Here is a 26,535-nt window from a genome sequence, read left to right on the forward strand (position 1 = left end):
GGATTGTGGTATGGACCCATGCAATGCATGAGGCAGAGTGGCAGCAGCCATTTTGGGAAAATTCAAGTAGTTCAGGTTTACTTAGAGAGTCAATATGCAGCAATTTTTCCCATGAAAATATTTTCTAAAGACTGCACCTAAATTTAATTGAAAAGACAGTGCCACCTTCATATATTTACTACTTCCCTTTTCTTCCAGCTACAGATTGCTGTGAAGCAGTTTTGCAGTTTAACACACCTGCATCTTCAGAGTGTGAGTACAAATGGCATTCACTAAATGAAACCCTGAAAGAGGAGGTAGCAAGTGTCCCTGTTCTAGGGGATTGCAGAAGACTTAAGACAATCCATGCAAATTCGCAAGCTTCAGGTATCAAATCCAGCAGTTATTTTGGGACAAATTAATTTAATATTGAGGGATATTTTGTATTTACAGTCATACATAATCCTGGTTTTGGGCAAAAACTTGAATGAAAATTAAAATCTTCTGATTCAAAATAATCAGAAACACCATAGAATTCTCAAAATCAAAATTTGCATTTGGTTTGCTCATGTAGGACTCTAATGTGGTAAGAAGTTTTAAAAGTCACAAAAAGCCATGGAGAACCACAGTAAACAAGGTGGGATGTACCAACCTTCAGAATTAAAACAAACCTCACAGCAGGTAAGTGTCATGCTCTAGTTATCTGTATTTCACTATACAAATCTGTAAGAGCATGAATGGCTGTAACAAAGGTGGACAATAGAATACTTAACATTTTCCACCAAAGACTGTAGTCTCAATGCACATCATGAGCAACATTATCAACACCTGTACACAAAAGAGGAAAAATTATCAGTGTAGAAAGCTGAGACTTCTTATCTAGATTAAGTCCTTTGAAATGCAGAAAGGCTGTAAACCAAGAATTATTTACACCCATCAGAAGTAATCTCCTTGCTAACTGGGGCATGACAACAACTGACCTCAAAGCAAGACTACTCAATGATGACAAACCGTGGACGAGAATGTATTTGAAACGTGGTTAATTATTGCTTGAAGCAAAGAATTGAATTTTATAGGAGTACTGGCAGACCACTACGTCTTACGCTCTGGATTAGTAAAAAAATAATAATAAACAGGGCAGCAGAGAAACAACCCTCAAACTGCCTTTCTAATTAATAATGAAGAACTACTGTAGTAAAGGTACTTTAAACAGACAAGGTGATCAGCTTTTACTGGAAATCAGAAATGGAAGGTGCCAAAAGATGTGCCAGAGATTCCAACACAGAACCAAGTTTTGGGAAGACAGTAGGAGATTGTAAGACCCAGCAACGCTGGGAAATCATCAAGTAGCTTGGTCCAACTGTATCACCCTTGCTAAGAATGTGGAACAGAGAGAACAAATCAAAAATGCTAAACAATGAAGTCTTCTGCAGTCCATCTGCTTCAAGTTAAACAAAACACTGTAAGGAAACCTAAATTCTCCGTTTGTTTCAAAAGGAGGCAGATGTATATGCTGTTCTGTGTAAGATACATGTTTCAAATAATTGATACAAAAAATATACTCAGAAAGCCAAAATGAGTCCTGACCTCAGATTCAACTCTCTTTTACTGCGAAGGGCTGAAGGTAGGTTCACACACCTATGCAAAATGTGTGTCTATTCTGTATGCATTCCACACAACCCAATCAAGAAGAAAATGTTCTTGCAGAGGCAATTCCTGCAGTGAAAACCCAATGTGCCAGGTCCAGTCAAATGGATGCTGTGTGTCAAAAACAAGTCAGATGACTGTTTTGTGAACAAAAGAATTACCAGCACACAAAAGTGTACCAGAAATTATGATATGCAACTGCTGGTGCTCCTGACAGTCAGGGAAGACAAGGCCTGTACCTCACAAGGGATACAGCTCCACAGTTTGCCCTTACCTTTAAATTAAAATAAAACTAGGAAAATAAAGTAAGTTAAAATTGAAAAATAGAGGTAAGAATGGTGAACAAGAGATTTCAGGGAAGATCTAGATGCAAAAAAGGAAAAGGAAGTGTGATATCTGAAATACACATCTGATTATCTACCAACATCTTACAGTACATCTTGCATGCTTTCGTTGTGGGGAATATTTTGCTGTTGGTCACAATGTATTCAAACAAGTAACATAATTTTACATCTCCCAACCTCTAGCAAGCAGTCTTTCCTGAACTGTGAATAATGAAGGCATTATTGCAAAACTGCATCTGTCGTCATGGAAAAGCAGCATCACTGAGAACGTAATTATCATCACCAGGCTACCGCTTAGCCAGAAGCAGCACATCTAAACAAAAATCTATAACTTTAGAAGCTCATGAAACTATTAGGATTTTCTGTCCCACTCAAAACCATCACCTGACATGTCAGCAATTAGCTGGCTAAATTAGCACTTGCTAAAATACAGAAGTTAAACTTAAACTGAATCAAAACCAGACAAATTCTGAATGCAGACATACACTTGTATTGCCTTTGGTATGTTCCTATGTTTTAGTTCACCTCTCAAAATACAGAAGACAGACTTAAAATGATGTAAGCTCTATACCTGGTCAGTAAACATCAGCTTTTCTAGATCACATCTTAGCAGCTGGACATATAAACCAAGGTTTTCTCCAAAACTCTGTTAATGCAAGTCATTACACAGCCTACCCTTTGCTCAGTCTCTGGACTGAGCTATAGATTGCAACACAGTGCCTAAAGAGCTCAGGACTTGTGACCAACTGCCAGAGAGCATTAGGGATGACATCTGACAGACCACTCCTCCTCCCACACCAATATTAAAAGCAGCTGAATTTGTTCTGCTTCAGTTCACAAATATTCATGATGCACATTTGCTAGCTCGTAAGTAATGAACTATCTCTTGGGAAGTGCTGAATCATGGTTTTGTCATCCTTGAGCAATTCAGCTGCCATATCTCTCAGAAAGAGAGCATCTGGTTTGTCAAGAAGAGCATTCCAAGTTTAGAGACACAGATGAAGTCCTCCTAATTCAGAACACACATAGCTCATCACTGTTAACGCTCTGCCTTCTGTCGCTCTCTGACTACTGGATTTTTGCTATCCAGATTATGTGTTTCAAAAGTTACCCTTTATTACCCAGTGACCACTATCAAAGTCTCCCATGTGTGTGACTGAGCATGTTTTGTGACACAGAGGCATTGCCAGCAGAGCAGCTCCCTTGGTTATGAATAAAATACCTTCATTGCCATGAGTTCCTGCATCAAGACTGCATTTTCCAGGTCCAGTCTCTGGTTGTCTCCACGTGGCTTAACATCATAACTAAGGGGATCAATGTGGATGCTTTCCAGCTCCAGCATTGTCAGTTTCACTGCTGCCCTGTCATTTTTCAGCTGCTGGATGTAATCCTTCAGCCGCTGCTCATCTTCCTTTGTAAACTCTGTGTCACAACTGCTTGCTGTTGAGCTGGTAGTACTGGAAAGAGAAATAATGGCATTAGAAAAAAATATATTTGAAACAAAATCTTAATTTTTACATCAAACACACTCCCAATACTTCATCAACGCATCTGAGTCTTACTTAAAAGCTCACAGAAAGGACAGAGATGTAGCATGGACACTGCAATGTGAGGTGACAAAATTCAGAAAAACATTAATTAGCTGCACAAGAAAATTGAGTCATGTGACAACCTCTCTGCAAAGCCAGATATTTACTGATGTCTAACCGAATTACTTTATCTGAAATGGTGTCTTCTGGAAAAAAGTGGTGGATTTTTTTTATTCAAGAAGAAAAAAAAAAAAAAGCTGTTTAAGACTTCTTAGCAGTAACAGCACAGCAAGCTGCTCAGATGCTGAGTCTTCATCATCTTTGAGAAGAAGCATCTGCTAAAAAAATAGAATGAACCCAGACTTCATCTATCTCTGCTGATGACCATACCAGTTACCACCTCAGATATTTTAATGGATACTTTTAGGAATCAATCTAATGAAAAATCCACTGGCAGATGCCAGGAGAACTTTCAGTTCATGTGAAGGTGTACTCCTCAGCATTCCTTCAGGGCTAGAGTGATTTAAAACTAACCAATGGAGTAACAGGAATTCTAATAAAAAGTCATCATGAAAGACTTGGTGTATCTTCTGAACAAATGAGGGCCCATTACTCTGCCCTGTAAGTGTTTACACAGAGATTGCAGAAAGGGGTAATAATGTCATTAGAGCAATGGGGGCTGAGTGCTGCCTACCCACTTCCATGCATGCCAGTGCTGCAGGGGGCCCAGACTGACACAGCTGTAGCATTCCAGGGCTGAATATAGTTGCAATAACACTAAAAGGAAAATAAAATGCCATGTTGTTTCTATAGCCTCACTCAAAGCTCCCTGCTGTCTCCTGAGGTCCTGTAATCAGCTGCTGGGTGAGGGATAAGTCATCCATTAACTGTGCCTGTTTGGAATGCTAGATGATCTCAGTTATCAGCAGGGGAATAAATCACTTTCTGTATCAAATTGCACTGCTGTTCAACATTTTTGTACTAAGGAAAAAGTCCTACCCGCTAGATGGTGTGAGAGCCAGGATGACGTCCTGAAATATTATGCATGTGCAAAGGGGAAGCCTATCAAGATAGGCTTCATTTTTCTCTTTCCTCTGGTTCTACTTCAGCTAAAGCTACACTGATTTTAAAGTGCTTCAAATAATTGCCCATCTTCCCACAAATTCCAAACACAGCCTTGGAGAAGATAGTGAATCGGCAGGTCTAACAAGATTTCTCAAAATCCTTCCCCCTTGTGATATATCGTATTACAGCTCTTTACTACAGTTCTATGCTAATTTCACATTATTCCCTCCTTTTCTGAGGGTGCCTGCCATAGTCAACACAACTGGCCTTTGCTTTTTGTAAACTGGCCTTTGCTTTTGTTTTCATCCATTTCCTTCTCCAGTGGGGCTTAAGAACACTCAGTACCCAGATACATAGAAACCCTTCCAGGCTGAAACAAATTTTTGTTCATACTATTTCTTGATTAGAAAATTATGAAACACTTACTAAATCCTGATTTACTGAGCCTAAAGGCATCTTCATGAATTAGATATATTAAAAAAATGAGGACAGACAATGTGAAAAGTACTTTATTCTGTACTGAAGTCATGTTGTAAGTTTCTTCCTCAGCACCCAAAGACTGCAATTGCAGAGCTTTTCTGGATTAAATGTAAAACAGCTGTTGTTGGAGGAAGGATAGCTTTATAAGTCTTGGGGCACAAAGGCCTCATCTCAGCTTTTGCTTGAAAAGGAAAGAAAACCCAGCCTCCCTGCTGCAAATGAAACCTGAGCAAAAAAATGCTGAAAGTTTATTGTTATGCTGAGCTGGACCTCATACTCCATGCATATTCACAGATTTTGGCCCTTGAAGACCCACAGCTATGCACATATATGTTAGGGGAATGGAGCCCAAACTGAGGAAGGCAGTCTGGGCTGTTGCCAGTGATACTCAGGCTGCTTTTACTTCAGTCCTGGCTGCCTGCCTGCCTGTCTGCAGCTGAGTTGGCTCCTCTGGTGAATTGCTAGCAAGCTGCTCTTCTTCTTCTAGAGTGTTTTTTTGGTTGTTTTTTTTTTTTTTTTCAGATGTTGGAGGAAGCTCAGCAAGGAGAGGACAAGAACCTGCACCACCCCCTGCATTTAGCAGCACATCCCCACCCAAAAGACTGGAAGCAGCTGGGGTAGAAGGGACAGAAACAGCACTGCAGTGTTTCTGATCTCCCCAGCAACTCTGCCAGGGTGTGCTGCCCCAAAAACCTCACCAGACAGCTCTCCACAGCCACAGTGCTGGTCTACTACTGCTCCCTTCAAGGAATGACAGCTGGTGAGCACTTCATCCTGAACTTCTTATATTGCCCTCCCTTCTGAACAGTAATCAGGACAAAGGAAAACATTTACAGTATAATGCATCCATCCAAAAACCACAGGAAACTCTTGCAAAAGATGTGCAGCTTCTTATTTCTCAAGTGTTTAGGTAAGCACAGAGAAAGGATCATAGTTTCATCACAGCTGGAGGGAATACAACATCAATCTGCCCATTCCCATGGATGCTGTAAGACAGTAAGAAATATTCTTCACACTTGTTTCATTCCTTGAGTCTTTTATGATGATGTCATGCCTGGGTGATGTCAGACTAATTTTCATATACAATTTTTGGAAAACATATGGACAGGTACAGTGTAATGTCAGTCTTATTTGCTAGCATGAGTGTATGTGTATAAAATTCAGTGGATGGACATAGAAGAGGCCTTCAGCAGTGCTTCTCTGTGAGTAGTTTCTGCACACTACAAAAATTTATCTATAAAACCCTAAATGAGCATCATTTTATCGGTTAAAAATCAAGTCAATAAATTAATACAACTGCAATTAAGCAATGGTGTGGATAATACAGTTGGTCGAACTGAGATTAACACTGTCAGAACTAAATACAGAAACTTGCTTGAATACCTGCACACAACCTAATACTTTAAAGAATGCAGTTGATCCACAGTGCACATAGCCCAAACACCTTATTTCAAGCTGAACATTGTGGTTTGAGATCTGGGACAGCACAATGCCAGTTTCTCTTCCTGAGAAACTGAAAAATACCCCAATCAGGCAAAGGACAAACAACAGCTAATACCAGAGCCTTTGGTAAACTGCCCTGCTTCCTTCTGAGACTGCTTCAGTCCAGCCACAAAGTGTTATGCAGATAACACTGACATATCTATTTAAACATTTCCAAATAACTTATTTGCACACCTCAGCCAAGATAATCTTGTCTGTCACCAACTTATCTGAAACCTGAGATGGTTCTGATGACAGATATATTCCTACCATTGACTGAGTTCAGATATTTTGTGACACTGCATAATACTGAAAAGAGTTGCCTTTGCCTGTAAGGGACTCAATCTGTCCTCCGGTGAACCCAGATGTAAGGCTGGGCTTACTAGCACAGAAGGGAATAAAACACACCATTTTCAGACAGTGTTAAAAGTGGGCTTCTTCCCTTTTGTTGCCTTCCAAAGGTGCAATCAGTCTAACGTCATTGGCAGTGTATGTTCTATACTTAGCTTCTGTCCATTTAAAATAATTATGACTTCCAACTACATTGCAAACCAATTTCTATTTTCAAAAACTGAATTGGCAACATTGTGGTGCTGCTGCCAGTCAAATGAATTTAATGCTCTTTCATTGCCATTCATTTATTTTCATTTCAGTTGATCCCTTTTACAGTGTTTAACCACTCATCACTAGTGGCTCACCAAGCACTTAATCTCAGTAACGTGTTCAGTGATTTGATTCAGAATCTCATCTGAAATTTCAAAGCCCAAGATGGGTCAACAATTCCACTGTAAATCCATATTCTACAGGATTTCAAACAACAGGGAGAATTAGTCATTTGTCACAAGTCTCAACAAAGGATAGTTTTCATCTTCCTACTACCACTTTATTCATTTAGTTTCAAAGGGAAAAGGCAGCAATATGTATCTGCAACTAAAAGCCTGCAACACTGGAACATCGAAGGCAAGAAAAATCTGTTTTGCAGATTCAAAGTATGTTTCAATTGAATACTGTAAAAATATTTTCACAGTGGTCCCCAGGTGGGGGGGTGGTTCACATAGAACTCACTAGAGGTGAGAGGAGATGACCTTAAATTGTGCTAGAGGAGGTTCAGATTAGATACTAGTAAAAAATTTTCACTGACAGAATGGTCAGGCATGGAATAAATTGCTCAGAGAGGCAGTGGAGTCACCACCCCTGGAAGTGTTCAAGAGCTATCTGGATGTGGCACTTGGGAATAAGGTTTAGGGGTTATGGTGGTGCTGGGGTGATGGTTGGACTGGATGACCTTGAAGGTATCTTCCAAACTTGATTTCTGTGGTTCTATGATATAAAAAAGTGTGTGCCTTTTGAACCAAGACAGATTTTCCATGAATGGGGTAGCACTTTGTCTGTAAGCTGAAGAGGAGACTCCTCTCTTTTGAGATAGGGTAGAAAAAATCTGAAAACACCTCTACACTGATATGTATGCTTAGGCAAAGATAAACTACTTTGGGCATGGGGGAGGGGAGAGGGACAACAATCTGTAAGTAACAATCAGATCGGCATGCCACAAATTCCTGACTTGCTGTGTGCCCTCTGAGTGAATAACAACAGCTTTTATCTCCTATGTTCCACCTATATAAGAAGAAGTTGTAGAAGTTACCTCATTCAGCACAATATGTTGCTCCACACCAGAAAAAAAATAATACAATGACAATAATGGCTCAAGCTAAAACACTTCTTTCATATAAGAACACTAAATTTGCATTTTCACATTCATGACATAGCTTATCCTGATGAAATTTTAAATCCTATGCCACTTGAAATATACTCCGCTGAAACTTTATCTACTGAGCCAACACTTCACACGGACACACACAGAGGTCCAGCTGACCACCAATGAACACAGACACAAACACAGACTCTTATCCTCCCAAAAATTCTGCTAAAGCAAGCAAGAGCTGTAGAGATTACGTTCCTACCAAACACTTTCAGTGCAAATCTAGGAAAGCAAACACTGAAACAGGAACAATCCCCCTCCCCCCCAGTTCTTCCCCATCAATACTGTAAACTGCCTGAACTGTTTCCAAGCAAAAAAATTACTATGCCTTGACTACATGCCACATATCCCACAAGGAACAAAAACACTGAGGAAAAACTGAGAATTACCCTTTCAAACAATAGAATGGGAAACGAGCTTGGCTTAGGTAGAGGTGTTACTACATGTAAACACAGACAATACGTTTGCATACAGGTGTAGATATGGCCTAAGACACAGCAAGCCCAGTGCTTGAAACAGCTTCATGTAATTTCTTCCCAAGCCTGGTTTAAATGCTTTTGGTAGAAAGTGTGATCAGTGTGCCACTAGCACAGATGCTGCCACAATCATTTCTGTGTAAAGACACAGCTTTCTTGCACTGAGAGTGCACCAGAAATCTTCTGAGTAAAATAACATTAAAATTCACCTCACATTAGGACCCTGTTCCCTCAAATTACCTTTTTGTTCCCTTTTTAGCTATTCTATGCCAGTCATATGGCAGGAAATAAGATCCTTTGGAGGAGGCAACAGCAAGAAGAGGAAATGATACAGTACTAAAATAAACTTCTGAAGTGTCAAAAAAATGACAGCATTTGAATAAAGAACTGGCTAGAAAACTGAATCAAAATGAAGTTTTAGAGCAAATCTGAGAAACAAAAATAACATTTAAAGAGAAAAATGTTCATCTATATTTATCCAGGACACTTGCCAAATTTGTATCCATACACAAGCACACATATTTACTGCAGAGTACAATTACACCACAGGCAGGCAAAAACTCAAAATGAAGCTGCTGGCAGATATATTTGAACTAGAGCACTTCTGCAATAATAGCTCATCTATGTTTTATTATTTTATAGGTCTTCAGAAAAACTGCAGTATCCAGTCTTTCCTGGAAGAATCCAATCTATTCCATGGGAAGGAATAACATGGAAGGGTGCAAAGGGTAAGGAAGGAGAAGGGAGGGGAAATGGTTTAAAACAGAGGAAATGGTTTAAAATGGCTAGATTTGCAACATTTAGAAAACAATTATTGAGCACTCCAAAATGCCAGTGAAAGCCTGTTTCAGATCTCTGGTTCTCCGCACGTCCATGCTGTCTGCATACAATAGATGTGAGTAACAAGGACATGATCTGAGTTCCAATGAAACAGTAAGAAAGTCACTGTAGTAAAACAAACGTAATGGTTTTGCCCTTTACGAGGAAGATCAAAGGTCTGAGTCACCCATTTGCAACAAATTTATAAAGAACTCTTCTTGGCTGGAGTTGCTCAAAGTCCAAAGACAATTAGACCACTGAGGCATGGTGACTTACAAATCAAAGTACAGAAGCCAAAGGAGTGAGGTGAGGGGAGGTAGCTCAGCAAATACAATAGAACATAACTTTTTGTCTGGAATCAAAGATTAGGAGATTAGGAGAACAGAAGAGCTGCAGTTACCTGGTGTGGCTGTTGGAGGACAGGCTTTCCCAGGGCTGCACACTACAGCCTGTGACTGCATAGGCTCCCCCACAGCTCCCATCCAGCTTCATCAGCAAGGCTTTTGCTGCATTCTCAGCTGTCTTCCTGCAGTCATGAGCCCTCTTAAGCATCTGTGTGACATTTTCATCACCTGTCTGGTCCCCTAGTTTTCAAGCAAACAATGTTTCAGACAGGAATTAAGGCAAGAGATCCTTCTACTCACTCTCAGTTTATACCAAGACAATGACAATAAATTATCAATCTGTGAACTAAAAGCTACTTCACTTCCTTGTCAGCATCAGTGGTAACTGGGATACTGGCCTGAATGCACCCTGCTCCCAGTGACAAGTTCCAGGTACTTGTGGCTCCAGGCAACATGTTTTAAGTGATGCAGAATTTTAGCTTGTCTGTTTATACTGGGTGTGCATTCTGCATTAACATAGGGTTTGGATGCTCAAATTATGAACACACTGGAAAAGTCTCAGCCTCAATTACAACTCTTACTCCAGTCAGTGCAGTGTGGTTTCACGGCATAGTCATCTCCGGAACTTCTCACAGGCACCTTGATCTCAAGCCTGATGGTTTGCCAGAACACCTCCTTACAGGCTACCTGGCCAGACTGAAGAATTGCCCTGCTGCTGAGAAGCAGCCTCTCACATTTTACAGTCATGCATACTAAGCCAAAAGAGAAGTAGCCCTGGTTAAATTGCTATAATTTTTAGTGGTTATACAGCACCTGTGTAGCTGGTAAACTTCAGGAGAAGCAGGACTGAAGCCATCACTGTCACTACTCCTACAGTCTTCCAGCTGCATTGCAGTCAAATCATTAAATTAAGACATGTTATTGGCTACAAGAAAATCTATGAATGTATTTGTAGATTAAGCTGTAATATATTTATACTTTAGCAAAACTCAACAGCTTGCTCTGTGTTGGATTTTCATTTAATCATTTTTCAAGTCAATTACCTGCACTGCACACTTGCTGAGTTAAGTGCATGCACTAGAAGTAACATTAATGAGGAAGAAAGGAAGGGTGAATGTTCTGTTAAGAGAAGTTGGATATGCTCAGCTTTAAGTGATGTAACTCCCATGAATTTTCCACTCACAGATGTTGATATAAAGCTTGACTGATCTTCAAACCAAAAATCTGTTATTTTATCTAGGTGTGTTCATCAAATTTCATCATGAAGTAAATGTACATAAACCATACACAACTTCCTCCATGCTGTGCTGTGTAATGGGAAATTTGCACTATTTCTATCTCATGGCTGTAACTGATAATACCATAATTAACAGCTGTAGACAGATAGCTACATAAAAATTTAATTACAGTCTCTTCTATAAAATGCACATCAGATGAAATCCTACTCAACCCCAAAGTACTTCTCCCTTGTAAGATTTCTTTCTACCTACAGGAATAGAAAATCCAAGTCTCAATTCACTTTTGCTGCACACTGATCTCTGCCAGTTGGGAAAAGTTCCCTAGCACATTGTGGAAAGGAATGAACACAGTTCGGAGAAAGGTGGAAGAAAATCTCAGACATCCCCTCTACTGAGAAGCCAGTGCTCCTAACACACCATGCACTTGCTATGCATCAGCACAGTATGAAGAGTTATTCTCTCTCTGAATGCTTCTTTCTACTTGAAGATTACCATGACTGCCTTCTCCTGTCAATTTAAGGAATGGAACTACTAACACTGGAATTTCATTGTGCAATCACCTCTTTCTATCAGAAGAATGGAGCCAGCAGAAATGCCAAGCTCCAAATTTCTGAACTGTACTGTACCTATGATAGTGGTTTGTTCCATTATTTAGCAGGCAGCATATTAAAAAACAACACCTAGCCACAGGATTAACTAACAAAATAAGAAAAATCCAGAACATACAGGCTAAACAGAAGATAGAATGTTTTAAAATTCTAGAGCAAAGGTAAAACAGGGGGTGAAAAATTAAAGCCTTTAAAAATTTTTTTATTCGTAACTACTCAGTGCTACTTTGTATTATTTTTATCCCAGTTTTTCACAGATTAGACTGTTTCTGGGGAGTCAATCTTCGTGAATCTGCACTTGCAACTACCACAGCTGTATGGCCCTAAACCACCTGTGCTCACAAGTATTGTTTAATTATTCCACACTGTACGGTTGCATCCCTACAACAATCTCACCCCTGCCAGAAGAGGCATCTCCTTGTGAAACCAACACAGGTGAATTTAAATTGCTCTCTTGCATTTTACCCCTATTTTTGGGGTGTATAAAATAATTTAAATAGTTAAAAACATGAAATGACTGGAGAGCGTTCTTAAGTATTGGGTGATGACATGATTCACCATTACAACCAATTCTAATGCCAACTGACATGCCAAAAAAACCCAGGTAAATTAAGTGATTCATTGACATCTTACCAACAGAACCAACACCTGCAGCTCTGAATTGTCCAAGAATGAGACTCTGCTCACTTTCTGCCAATGCCAACAGCAGCTCATATGCTTCTATGCACTGTTCACTGAAAGGAAAAACAAAAACCACACAAAATGTTAACTGCAATTTAAAGAAGAACAATACCTGAAATAACAACAACAGAAAAAGAGCTATCTGATTAACTGCATGATTCTCTACTACTTGTGTAGCAGCAGGGATATTAAAGAACATTATACACATAGCTTCTATCACAAGCATTCAGCAGTCTCCCCATTCTTATAACAGTGCCAGGCTGGCCTCAAGTAATGTAACAAGCCAAAAGATAAGAGTGACCCAAAATAAAGAAAGCTCCAGAAGCATGTTTTAAACAGGTGGTCAAGATCCCTTTGAGAAACTTTTCCCAGACCTTCTTAGTATACAACCTACAGTATTCTATACAATACAATTATACTACACAAAGTGTTGCAAATGGAAAAGATGCAAGAAAAATACTTTTTGCTCTGTCCTGGCTGTAAGATATCCCCCCTTACAACAGAATAGCTTCCAATTATAATTATGAGTCAAATGTAATCCTTGTTGCATTTTAATGTTTTTAAAAATACATACTAATATACTATTAGCAATTTACACTTCATTGCAATTTGCTCAAGGCTGACAGTAAAATAATATATTCTTTAAAAGGCACACAATTTGTTCCAAGACTAAACCTGCCAGTCCCAAATTAGTTGCAGTTGAAGGTGTTAAGTCACACTGCATTTTTTTGAACAGCTTGATGTAAATTTAGATACTTACTACCAAAGACAAGTCATTAATCTACAATTCCAACTAATGCAATACAAAGTCATTCTGAGTTATGTGGAGTATAACACTCTCTGCTCCAGTGGTCTTGGGACAGGTACAGAGATCCTGTATCTTAAGGCTGGATTCAGCAACACAGACTCAGTCTACACACAATCCCTAATTCAAACATTAATTCAGTATTTAAGAATGAAGAGATAAACCTCTACATTCCTGTTAGATGCTGGTCAACTATAGTTGAAATACGCTGTAGGAATAACTTCAGTTGGATAGTTTGTCAGGTAGTTTAACAAAAGGGGTACTTTTTCAGGGAGAAAATAAAAAATGAACAGTATTACTATGGCAGACCATCAACTTCACTCTTAAACACTTCTACCAAGTCTCCCTCCAGCTCCCTCTTCTTGGCTGAGCCCCTTGTGTAGGTACATACCTGTACTGCAGTGCCAGCCTGAGGGCTGTGGCATTAGACTCGTACTTGCCCACAAGCATGCTCATCCTCTCTGCATTGCTCTTGCACTCTTCCAGTGTTATTGTCAGCAAGTCGTTCTGGGATTTCAGGTGCTCAATACGGCTGCAAAAAAACAAGCAATTTGCAACCTTCAAGCTTAACTTGCAGTCACTGTTCTGAAAACTCTAGGATAATCATACTTTGAAACAACAAAAATTTCTTAGTCTACACAACTGTTTTTTAAGGAAGATGGAAAAATCCATCAGTTCTGTGTATCTTATCAAAAGCCAACAGGATAGAAATTTCTCTCAGGTCATCCTCTTCTCCTCCTCATAAAACGTAGTCATAACCCTCTGCAGCAGCAGCAAGCAGAAAGCTGTACCCTTGTTTTGCAGCCACAAGACTGCATAAGACGGTTTCATATTAACCTTTTGCTCAATTTTTCTGCCTTCATTCCTCACTTTCTGCTGCCACATTTGCAACTTGTTTTAAATGGCATATTCATTAATGTGATTGTGGGTGTGTGCAGGGATCATGCAGTTGCATAAATGCCTCCTTTCTTCTGAAAATCCAGAGTAACCATTCCATCTGAAGTCATGTTTGGGTTGTGATTAGAGAGCCAACTTCCAAACTAGGAATGAGGTTTCACTGGGGCAATGTAACTTCCAAATGTTCTGGCAAAAGTCAAACAGAAGCTTAACTGTAATACCCTCCTCAATGAGGTTAACCCTGAAGATGAAAATGAAGATTTAGAGAATCAGTATTATTGTTTATTCTCTCTGCTGACAACTGAAGCATACATCAATATATTACACCTAACTGTAAAAACTGGATATATGCCAAAACCAGAAAGACAAACAATTTGAAAGCTTGCACAGGTAGATAATGAAGAAATCCATGCCATCCAGGACTCTAAAATCACTGACTTCTTGACAAAGAAGACTGAGAAGGGCTAGAGTATATTTGTTTGTCAGAACAAAGCCCTGACTTTTCTAGATGTTAAAACTACCACTTTCCATATCTTGACATCTTCTATAATGATACATGTTGTCAAAGCATAATTGTGCAGTGTACAGAAAAAAAAGAAAAAAGAAAACAAGAATCACGTTTTGCAGCGCTACAAAAAAATCAGCTATAAATAAAAAGAGACATTGTACTGATCAGACTAAATTTGAGCTAGCTGTAGGGAAGACAGAATTTCGAGAGAGACATGCTGAGACACAATTCTCATACTCCTGATCCACAGTTTTGATTTTATGTGCCAAAAACAGTCATGAAACACTGGCTTTGATAGAGCTTGCTAAAGGATAACACCAGCAGTATTTTAACCGCAACCAGAAAGCTGCAATCTCTCTTCTGCAGACAGAAACCTATATGCCCCACCACCACGCATCAGTACATTTATTGAGACATTTAATTGCTATTATTCTGTTTCTTCAGGACAAAACAAAGCAAGCTAATTTCAGAATGATGCAGACTAAGTTATGGGAGTCCTTATTTCAAGGAATAATGTGTGAAAAAAAGATGCCATGACTACTTGGTCAGCCACACAGAGGGACACTCCAGAGTGCAGACAGGGAAGGTGCTGTGCTGATCTGATAATGCACAAACCCATAGTCATGGAAAGAATCCTTAGCACATGATTCAATCTCTTCTTCAGCAAGCACATTCCGTGTTTATCTGCAGCTGTCACAGCTGAACTAAGAAATCATCAGAAAGGGTAAAAAAAAGAGTCAACTCTAATGAAGCTAACAGAAGACAACATGTGTGAGCACATCTAAATTTCTAGCTCACCTATTTAATCTCTCCGTTTCCACTTCAAACTCTCGGATTTTGCTTTCAGAGATAGCAGATCCATGTGAATAGAGAGTCTGGAAGATTTCCTGGATGTTTGAGCAGTCTTGGAGGGAATGTGCCAAATGTTCAGCCACAGAACTAGAGACCTGTACAGGGCAGTTAATAGATCATTGTGAAGAGATACCCACTGGATTTCTCCCAGATACCTTCAGCATTGAGAACTGCATTTGCTTGCATGCACTCACTTCAATACATTCATTATTCAGGTTTTGTTATGAATTTTACATTGCATAGAACATTTACAAGATTCCACTTTTAGAAGCCATTTTGTTCTAAAATTCTACAAACCAAGGGTGAAGTCCACTATTTCATTATACATTTAAAAAGCCTACTATGCAAGTTATTTATGTTCTTGAGAGCTTAGCAGAGGGTTAGAGCCAAGTTCTTCAGTAAAAGAAATATTAACACACAGTAACAACAGCGTTATTGATTTACAATGGCATTTCAAAAGCAGATTCCAGTACACTGTTGAAGGTTGTGAAATGAAACTGAAGAGTCTTCCTGAAGAATATTTTGGTGGAACTGACTTCAAAATTTTCCTCTTGAATCACTCATGAGAATGACTTCTAGCCACTTGTTTTCAGAAAATGAGATCTTAATACTGGGTGAAATATTCTTTGTTGATGTATTTTGCTCAAACTAGCTTTTAAAGTGTTTTCAGATAGTCCACATTAATAATTTTATTCAGAAAACAATGCTTTTATTGGAACATGGATCATGCAAGAACACAGTTCTTAGTCCTTACCCCTATGCTGCTGATTTCTGATCCTAAGACAGGTCTATCAGATGATGAAGACTCTGATCTTGTCTTTGACAACTTCACTCTTTCAGCAATCTGCAAGTCAGAATGCTGCACAGGTTACACAGCAGCCCACACCCCATTAAGATCACACAAACCCCATCTATTCTGTAGTTATACTTGCAAAGCTGAAGCAAACTACTAGAGAACTGAGCCCCGAGTTGTAACTGGGAGAACTACAATCAATAATGTTTCATTCCTTTCCACGGCTCAAGTTCACAGACCTGCTCAGGACTCCCTTAAACATCTCCCAGTTAATCCCATGCTTGCAGAGCACAAAATGAAGCCTGCTTTTTCCAGGTCAGGAGAAGGGTTACAAACACACAAACCCCACCTTGGCGATGGGAATGTCGTTGCTGCTGCTGCTGGTGCTCAGCTCTCCTGTGCTGGGGTTGATGGGGCGGTTGGCAGGAGTAAGGCGGCTCGGGCTGGACGGGCCCGTGGCCTGCACACTCTGTAAACGAGTCTGCAGCTCCCGAACCTGCAACAAAACATAACATTCTGATTTTTCCTCTTTTATGGTCTAAACAGTCCGGAGATTTTCTCATTGTCTAGCCAAGTCTAATTGCTTCTGGCTTCAGTACAGAAGTTACATTTTTGTACTCTGGTGGCTGCGAAGTTTTCACGTGGGGAGCAGATGAGTGGAGGTTATTTTTAAATTCCACTGCTATCAGTTTTTTAAAATATGTGCAATGTGGAAATATGCAGAATACTGTAGAATAAGTACTCAAAGTTTCAGCTGTACTATAGGTATAGAAATTATTCTCTTTGGGGTAAAGCTAAAGCTCCAGCCTAAGATGATGACGGCTATACAAATCAAATTATAATCCTCCTGTTAATGGAAAACTCCAGTGCTGAAAAAAACTCTTGACACAAATAAATTACATGATGACTTGGTCATATTTAAAGGTTAAAGAAATTCAAACATTAATCATGCTTTGAAACTACAGTCAACTAAACCTACCATTTAGTGAGTAATGTATAGACAAAAAAAACACCAGTAAAGTACTCAACCAACAGTCTGCAAAAGCTCTCTGTAAGCATACCCTGCAAATACTGCATGGTCCTCATAACACACCTCTTGCAGAACTGATGTCAAAAGATTTTCAGTTTAAAGGTTAAAAAAAAAAAGAAAGGTCTGCAGGAGCCAAACTCTAGCTGTGCTAAAGATTATAGTGTTTACCTTGGAATAATTCTTAACAGACAAGGAATAAATGGTCTGCTTAACACAACAGTTATGACACAAGGTGAAGTGACAGAGCTCATTTTTCCCACAGATCTCAAACAGAGTGTGAGGTGGGAGAACGTGAAGGAAACCATCTAAAGAGGAAATTCCCCTGAACACAGTTGTCCTTAAATACACAGGTTTCTATGTGATTTTGTTGGAACAGTCCCTCTACAAAACTGAACTTGTGAAATTTTATCAGAAGTCCAGTCAAGTAAAGTTCAGCCCATTTGATATCTCCCTTTGTATGAAGCATGAAATGCAACTGTGATTCATACTGTCTAAAGAAAGGTAGGATTTTATACTAAATACATTTATACAAAGACTAAGAAAGCTGAAATCCCTTAGTCAAAAGCCCCCAGAATTAAAGTTGCATCAAAGCTTAGACTTTCTTAGGTGTAGGTGCATCTGGACAGTGTTAATCAATCTCTGCTTGAAGCAGCAGCAGCAGTCATGTTCTCTGTACAACAGATGCTTCAACCTACTGCAGAGAGGAAAGAGTTCAAATTGGAATGCTCTCCAGTCACCAAGGCAGTATTTTATGCCTCCTACAATCTTCTATAGCCTGCTCCTATTTCCTGAAGAGTATACCTGCCTCTCCCCGCTCTGTTGTATGCAAACTGAAGGAAGAGTGCCTGCACACTTAGTGTCAAAAGAATTTTTAGGTAATTACAAATTACAAAAACCCAAAAAACAGTCTGTGTGCTTTACATAACATGGTATTTTTAAAACGCCATAGGTGGCAATAATAAAAACACATGAAGTCACACTGCACTTTTGAGTTCCCTGTTCAGTTGTGGACGAGCTCTACACCTTGAACAAAACGATTCTGAACAACTAAAGTACACAAAATCTCAAATCAAATCCCCCAACGTTAAAAGTAACTTGCTGAAAAATTATATGGGTGCTTGACCCAGAATTATGTATCATAAATGCAATTATCTCATGAAGTTAACTGAGCAGAGTTTATGAAAGGGACATCCATAGCACGTGTCTTCTACATATTTGCAGCTGAGGCTTTCTTTGTTCATACAAACATATTTAGCTTCAACACGGGTATAGCTGCAAACATGGGTATAATGCAAACCTTAAGGAAAAAAATGCTCTATTGGTGCAAACCAATTATTTCAGCCTGTTGATATGCATAAACCTGAAATAAACCATGCATGCATATTTTTGCTTGCAGATGTGGAGCAAACAGTGCAGACAGAATTTGTACTTTGGCATTGACACTGAGGAAAAAAAAAAACAGCAGCCCAAAAACTTCATTAAGTAATTGACATTTATTACTATTTCTTTCAACCCAGGCTGTTCCAAATTAAATTCTCCAAGAGCTGAAGTTACAGCACTGTTTAAAAGCAAACAAATAGGAATAGTTTGGATATATTCTTTATAAAATAAAACCACAGCCTCCATGTCCAGCTTAAAAATTGCTAAAATATTCACCTATTCTCAGAAGCCAGTCCTGTATCACACAAACCTTTAATGCAGATAGGTTTCCTTTATTCTGTGTTTTCTTACTGTGAAGTAACTATTGGCCAGGATTACAAAGCTAATTATTCATACAAATCTGTAAAACAACACTGGCAACAGAAGGAGAAATTATCACAGCTAATAATGTAGTAAGGTAAAGCTTTGCTCAGGAAAGCACTTCTAGAAGAAAACTCAGAGCACAGCACAGTTATTAATCTGTGCAACTCACTGCCTTAATATTGTGACATAGAAGCAACCACGAAAAGAAGCTGCCTGCTTATCTGTCATTCTTGGTGTATTTACTAAGTCAGGCCTTCATTTATGAAATTACATGCTGAACTGACTGCTATAAATAACTGCACTAATTTTAGCAACACCAAGTACCAGATGCTAATTCTGAGCAGGATAACAGGGTGAGTTTGTCCTATTGGTAAAATCACGCATCTCACAATTCACACATTCACCAAGCATCTCACAGCTGAGCTGCCCATCTACCACACTGCACAGAGACACATTAGGTAACTATTTCTGGTCACCAAAACCTGCATTTTAAATAGAGGAGTATGCAACATCTCTTCAGAAAGCACTTTTCCACACTGGTAGCTATTCTACAGAAAAAATAAAGAATTACCAAAGAAGGGAAAAAATACCCCAGACCCAAACCAGAGTTTGGTGAATGCACAGGTTATGAAAAGACTGGTTTTAAAAGCAGGATTAAAAATTGTCTGACTCCCTGTGTCAAGTCTTTAGCATCATTACCAATGTAATATAAATTATTCTGAAGATTAACACATAGAATGGAGGTAAACTGCAGTACTGTACATGAGACACAAAAAACACTTGGAAATGGGAGAGAGAGGAAGGAAGGGAATATCTTACTGGAAATTGATGACAAAATTGGCAAAATGCAATGGGTAAAGAAAAGTATAGAAACAAACCCAAAAAAGTTAATTTTAAGACAGAAATAGTGTGGATTTCTGAGTTTGGAAAGAGGAATAACCAGGAAGGATTTAAAGAAAAATTTCTTAAGTCCTCACATCACACTACTTTAAAAACAGAAATATGCAGAAGGGTATAAAAATTGCCATAAACTCCTGAAGCACTAAAATGAAGTGGAAACTGTCTGGCAAGCAGATCTTACTATGTGGTCAAAAAGAAAAAAAAAAGAGTTGAGAATGAAGGGCAAAAGGAGAAATCCAGGGAAATGTCTGTGAAATCCAGAAAAAAATATAGGGAAAGATCTTCCAAATGATTGAAGGAAGTCCAAGAAATTACAAAAATAAAGAAGTGCTGGAACCCTGCAAAGAGCAGGTGCATTAAGTGAGACACAAAGCATCAGAACCATTAGGTTTCAGAGCAATGGACAGCCTAGATACAAAAGAAAGGTCAGGTGCAAACAGATGTTCTCAAGTTATTAATATGAACAAAAGTAACTCGCAGTGTCACCTATTAATATTTGATGTTATGCAATTGAACCAACTGTTGAGCTGCATTTCTAATTTTTTTCCTTTGAATGCTGAGAATTGGAATAGGAAATACTGAAAAATTAAAGGTAATTTCTGACCACCTTAAGAACTAAATAAAAAGAAAGCGAGTAGAAGAGAAAAGGGGCAGACACACTATAGCAATGTTCAATTTATGAAAGACTTGATAAGCTATTAACAGGCATCACAGACATGTTTGCTCAAATGCATCATGGGCTACAGAAAAATATTTCATTGGAATATTCTCATTATTTGTAACCATGACTCTGAGAAGCATGTTTTTAGTCTTTTTATTTTGCACATGCATAGTGACAACTACATGATTCATTAACATATCCTGAATAAAACACCACCGCTCCGAACTGCCTGTTTCTGTCACTGATTTCCACATTCAAAGGACACCTGCTGCTTTTGTTTCTAAACCTGTTTCAAATGAGGGATATGCCTGTAATTCTTTTCCTTCTACCCTACTTGTGACCTGTTTCATCATACAGTACCTTTGAACCCTTCAAGTAACAGCTCTTTTCCCCCTCAGCATTTTAATGCTGCTTCATTTCCTTTCCCCTGTTATACAGAGGAGGAAGACAAAGTACAGCAAACTACAAGGAGTGAACTTCTCCCACTTTCTAATTTATTCATGCATACTGCAGATCTGTGGAGGAGAAGATGCCAAATCAAACACCAGTGTAACAATCTGAGCTGCTCTGAAGGTCTTTCCCAGCCAAAAAAATGCCTTGCCTTTCATTTAGTCCTAGTGTTGATCATTTTCAGCCAGATAATTCTCTGCCTTTCCTATATCATAAGCACCAGAGCAAACAAAGTTTGCTGAGCTCCTATGTACTGTCTTTTGGGATCAACTGAGTATGGTAAAGAAATCTTTCCTGGTATCTATAAGGTGAATTAAACACTGAGTATTTGCATGTAAGTTTGGAATCAGAAATAAAACTCTACTTTGTTGACACCCAAGAGGAGATACTGCTGCATAAGCAAATACCATCTAGTGAAGGATACAAAGAATGGAAATAGCTTTGGGCTGCTACCTCAGGTTTCTGGTGCTCACCAAGAGACAAAGGAGACAGAATAGCTCCAGGGTCACTATAAGCTGTGCAAGCAGATAATAATCTCTAAGGGCCCATAATGTATCAGTGATCTCCTGCAATCTGGAACAATACCTTCTGATCCCAACAGGAATGACTACAAAACAGAGTCCAGCAGATCCTGCCAGCTTTGTGTCATCTGAGAACAGTGTGGGCCCAAGAACACCTGCAATGCCAAGGATCTGAGTCCTGCTGTGGCATGGGTAGGTTTCAACTGTTCACAAGAACCACATATTTTAGGAGAGCCCTCTGCTCAAATCAAAGTTCTCTGGAGTGGGGAATGTGGGCAGCTGATAGCATCACACATAAAATGCTAATTTTCCACTACTCCACAGACTATGTTTTCATTAGGGTCTTAGCTGAAGACAGCTAATGAAGTCGTTTTGTTCTGGTCAGTTTGGTGACTTCAGCTGAGTTTGGAGAAGGTACAGAAAAACCTTCACAACCAGAAGCATGGGATTAACTGAACAAGCTGACATATGGCTCATGCAGAACAGATTTAACAGACTACCAGAGCTGGAACTGCCTTTTCATTTCAGACTTAGTTCTTCAGAACACCCTCAGGGAAGCCTGAATGCTGCCCACACCCACTGCCTTTTATGCCAAACAACTCCTTAAGACTGTGCTGAGGTACCACTCATCTGACAACTTTTATGGTCAGTAATTAAAACCCACAATTTTTACTTTACCGTCAGGATGGAGTTTATATGCTGTTTCACTGCTGCTCATCTGAATCCCCTGCTGAATACAAGGACTTTTGTGTAAGAACAGAAATATTACTTTTTCTTCTACTACTTAAGCCTGTTACTCTGTGTAGCAGTTGTAAATAGTGTTGACCTGATTACAGCCTTATTCTCATGTAATAATAACCATCCCACTGACTGGTACAGAAGTTCCCCACCATCTTATCTGTATTACTGGATAATTCAGGATTATGGTCAGCAATGTGTAAGCAGTTTCTAGGGCACTGACCAGCCTGGATCTAAATGGATTTTATTTTTAATGCAGCAAAATAATGCAGAGGTAAAATAAACCTCTGCATTATGAAATTAGCTGTTACACTGAGACAACCTACAGAAATAAGCATTTACCTCACTCACTAATGACCTGTGAGAAACAAACTCTGAATGTATGTTGTTTCTTAGCTACTGTTCCAGAGAGCAGCTCAATCTGTTAACTGAGCGCAGTAAATTACATTAAATCTCCAACAAGCCTGAGAAAAATGTATTGAAAGCACTCTGCTTGATTACACACATTGGTCTGAAGGAACAGACCTATTGATCTGGTCAACTTCAAGCTTGTTCACTTCACCCAATTTAATTTGAGAAGGACAATAACTAAATTTTAGTTTAGATCTCCTTTCCCACTCTCCAGGGAAATAATTTGAAGTGACTTTTGAGTTCAGGTGGCATATAGAAAATATTTCATAGGTCAAAGAAAACATTTATTTTGTTGCCACTATGGACACGAAGCTACATTAAAAATGCAAATATCGTCTCCAGTGCAACAATTACATAGTGTGCAGACAGGGTCATATGTCACAAACTAACTTCTCTGGTGGGGGTAATAAATCAGTTGTTCTGCATGATAAGGATGATATTAATTACCAGATTTCAGTAAAGTCCTCTGAAGTTACAAACAACTGAAACAAGATGATGACCTTAATTCTGCTTCCATCAGAGATACCTCCATAATAGAGAACTGGAACTGCTGGCAGCCAGACAAAACATAGCAGAATTGTGAAAAGATGCTACGGCTGGCTCTAGAATTAATGCAGCTGTGTTAACTTGGCTTTTTCTGCTTTCCTTTGGATACAATCCTAATGAAATGATCCTGGTTTTAACAGTTATCCTTGCATAGTCATGCATTTCATTATACAAAGATAACTTTAATATTTTAAAGTTCCATTTAGAAAGTAGTACTCCTTACTGTTTCTTCAGAACCACAATCTTCCTGTGTCTTGGACACCACACAGTCCAACTCACGGCCTCATACAACCATAAGTGTTTTGTGTTATTCTGTTCTTGCTCCAGTTTTGTCCCTGAGTTTAGAGAGCCGTTGCTCCCATTTTTATTTTCTTTCTCTAGCATTTGTAAAGAGAAAACAAATTAGGAATTTGTTTTGCCATGCTGAACAGGACAAGTCCCTACTCTACAGACAACGACCATTTCTTTGACCATTGTCTACATCATTTTTTGCCAATTTAAACTGCACTTTTAAGAGATGAAAATGACATAAAACATTCCAGACCAGATCTCACCATTTTTTATACAGTTTTTCCAAGTCCTACTGAAAATAACTTCTCTGGTACCTCAGAGGACTCAATTTGCTACTACGGCTCAGCCATTTTGATACCTGAGGGTACTACACCAATTCCTTCCCCTTTTCTGTTTCTCAACTGAGGAGCTCCTGGATGTCAGCATTAATTCTTGTTACCATTCTTTTAAGCCCTTTAACTTGCATGCTGTACTTCTCAAAACAGAAATCTTTTTGTATGCTCAAGCCACTTATTTTTCTCTTGTTTGATATCTCAGTATTGATCTGGGTCACCTGGGTTGTCAATAATTGCATTTGTGTAAGCAAATTTCTCAAGCACACACTTCAACTCTCTGCCTGCTTGTGTTGATGTCCACTCCCTCAGTTTGGCAAGAACCCAGCCAGTCCATAAATGCTACTTCTGTAGCTCAAAGGGTAGTATTGCCTCCACTAAAAAAAATTGTCATTATCAGTTCAAAAATTTCAGGACTGAAAACAACCCATGGTATATAGTAAGACAAAAATTTACAAAGGAAAAGTTGAAGTGATCTTGCTTTATATGATACGAGATTACTATTCTTGCATCATCACACATGCCTTTTTAGTGTTAGGAGAGGACAGGGAGTTTTGAAAAGGTAATTTGAGTCTTCATACCTGAAGATTGCAAATCTCACATGATGTAGGCTCATGCTATAATGGCACAGTCACTGCAGAGCAATATTAGTTTAGAACAGCAAAAAAAGCTAATCTGGTGCCAATGGGTAAAGAGTAATACTTGCAATAGTTTACCATGATATGGTGGTCTGAATTGTCATTTAGACTGAACACAAACTTGAAACTGCCTGTTTTAAAAATAAAAAAACTTCTACCTAAACAAAACTCCGCAAATTTACCAGGTACAAAGTTAACAAATTTTAAAAGTAACTGAGATTGAGGTCACATTCTCTTGGATCTTTCATATTTTTTGTGAAGAATCTTCCCCCCCTTTTTTTTTCTCACTTTGGACTCCACACAAAGCACAAAGCCTTCATCTGACCTTAAAGTATCATAAAATGTAGACAGGGAAGCAGGATATGGCTCGAACATTGTTCAGTATGAGAATTACTGCCCACTGACAGGAGTCCTGCTCTTTTTCTTTCTCCTAATCACAAATTGAATTTCCATCAAAAACAAAGAAATATTTGTTGTTTACAGGAAAAAATAGCCTCACAGGAAAATTCACTAGATGAACATCTGCTTTCTCTATATCCAAGTTACGTATGCTTCCTTTAAGATGAGTATCAGTTTTTCTAATTTCTGAAATCAGGCAGTTGTGCACGCTGGCTGTTTTTCACAAACTCTTTTTCAATTATGTTCAGTTCTGTCCTAGTTTTTTCATTTGTACAGCCCAGCTTTGAAAGCAAAAAGCCCTCCAACCAGCACAGGAAGTGAGATTAAAGATAGGCCTGTTCTGGTGACAAAACCACACAGGTTGGAGGAAGAAGAAGGCGTCATCTGTACAGCAGCCTTACCCTTCTACGCAGCCTGTCCCTCTCCTCACGGACAGCGTTCATGGTGGCCTTGGTCCTGTTGAGCTCCTCCTCTTTGCTGCACAACATGGCTGTGAGGCTCTCATTCTCTTCCCGCAGGCCAGCCAGCTCCTTCTCCCATCGAGACCTCTCCTCAGAAAGGTTTGGATAAAGGTCACGTCCCAGCACTCCCTCAATCTCCTCCACAGTCTGCAAAAACACAGTCATTAACAAACAGAAAGAGCCAAAGACAACTGAGCAGGATTAATGGGCAGATTGAACAGAAATATGTGTTAACAGGCAACTCTACACCTCATACATACACCCCCAGCCTCTCAACACCATTAGTTTGCTTCTTTTGTTTGCTAAGTAATATCAAACCAAATTATTAGTTATTTTCTTTGACAGTTTGACCATTTCATTAAAACATTTCATACTGACAAACACCAAAGCAGATAAATACATGCAAATAAGACATGTCACCTGTGAATGACAGCAATCCTGGTAGTTTAATCTCAGAATACTTTAGAACAAATCAATAACTCCTTGTCATGGGTGAGCACTGTACTTATTGTTTCCCTGCTGAGTAACAGGCAGAAATGAGCAGCCAGTGAATGTGCATGGCATGGGGCCTTATTTATTGCTAGACTAATGTCACAAAAGGGCAATAAAAAGAGTGGGAGAGGATTGAAAGAGGGTTCTTCTTTCCCATATCCCTGAGTATGTTCCTTCCTTGAGGTGACAGCAGAATAAAAGGAAGAACTCTGGCCTTGACTAATCTTACAGGGGATGTTACAGCCTTTCTACTATCTAAAAAAAGCTGGGTTTCTCTGGGACACAATGGTATCCAGCACTTCCTGTCCCACCTCTGTCCTCAGAGCTGTGTAGACACTGCTCAGTTCAAGGGACATTTCACAAGCCATGAGCTTCCAGTGGGGAAAACTGAACTACGAGCACCCACCACCAGCAAGGGAATACTGCCATGACTGAACTGACTGTCGGGCTGCCCACTAACATGCTGAAACACAGCATAACAGTGTATGCTGTGCCTATGCTCCGTGTCTAACTATGGAAGATATCTGCAACCAGCAAAACCACTCCAAATGTTGTCCATAAGCTTTTAATCTCCCTGAAAACAGTGTGCATTGAAATGATGGGAAGAAACATGGAA

General features: G+C 39.2%; 1 protein-coding gene across 1 annotated transcript in view; it reads right to left on the minus strand.

The window, feature by feature from the left end:
- Positions 1-26,535, minus strand: part of MCC (MCC regulator of WNT signaling pathway) — a 138,710-nt gene that overhangs the window by 18,412 nt on the left and 93,763 nt on the right. The window contains exons 6-13 of the mRNA XM_036402863.2: positions 25,368-25,574; positions 16,656-16,802; positions 16,268-16,357; positions 15,460-15,608; positions 13,648-13,788; positions 12,404-12,504; positions 9,981-10,164; positions 3,193-3,427 (exon numbers count right to left, since the gene is read on the minus strand). Of these exons, the coding sequence (XP_036258756.1) occupies positions 3,193-3,427; positions 9,981-10,164; positions 12,404-12,504; positions 13,648-13,788; positions 15,460-15,608; positions 16,268-16,357; positions 16,656-16,802; positions 25,368-25,574 (1,254 nt within the window). The remainder of the gene's footprint in view (positions 1-3,192; positions 3,428-9,980; positions 10,165-12,403; positions 12,505-13,647; positions 13,789-15,459; positions 15,609-16,267; positions 16,358-16,655; positions 16,803-25,367; positions 25,575-26,535) is intronic.

Source organism: Molothrus ater (genome assembly GCF_012460135.2).
Source record: "Molothrus ater isolate BHLD 08-10-18 breed brown headed cowbird chromosome Z unlocalized genomic scaffold, BPBGC_Mater_1.1 matZ_random_MA35, whole genome shotgun sequence".
Classification (NCBI taxonomy): Eukaryota; Metazoa; Chordata; class Aves; order Passeriformes; family Icteridae; genus Molothrus; species Molothrus ater.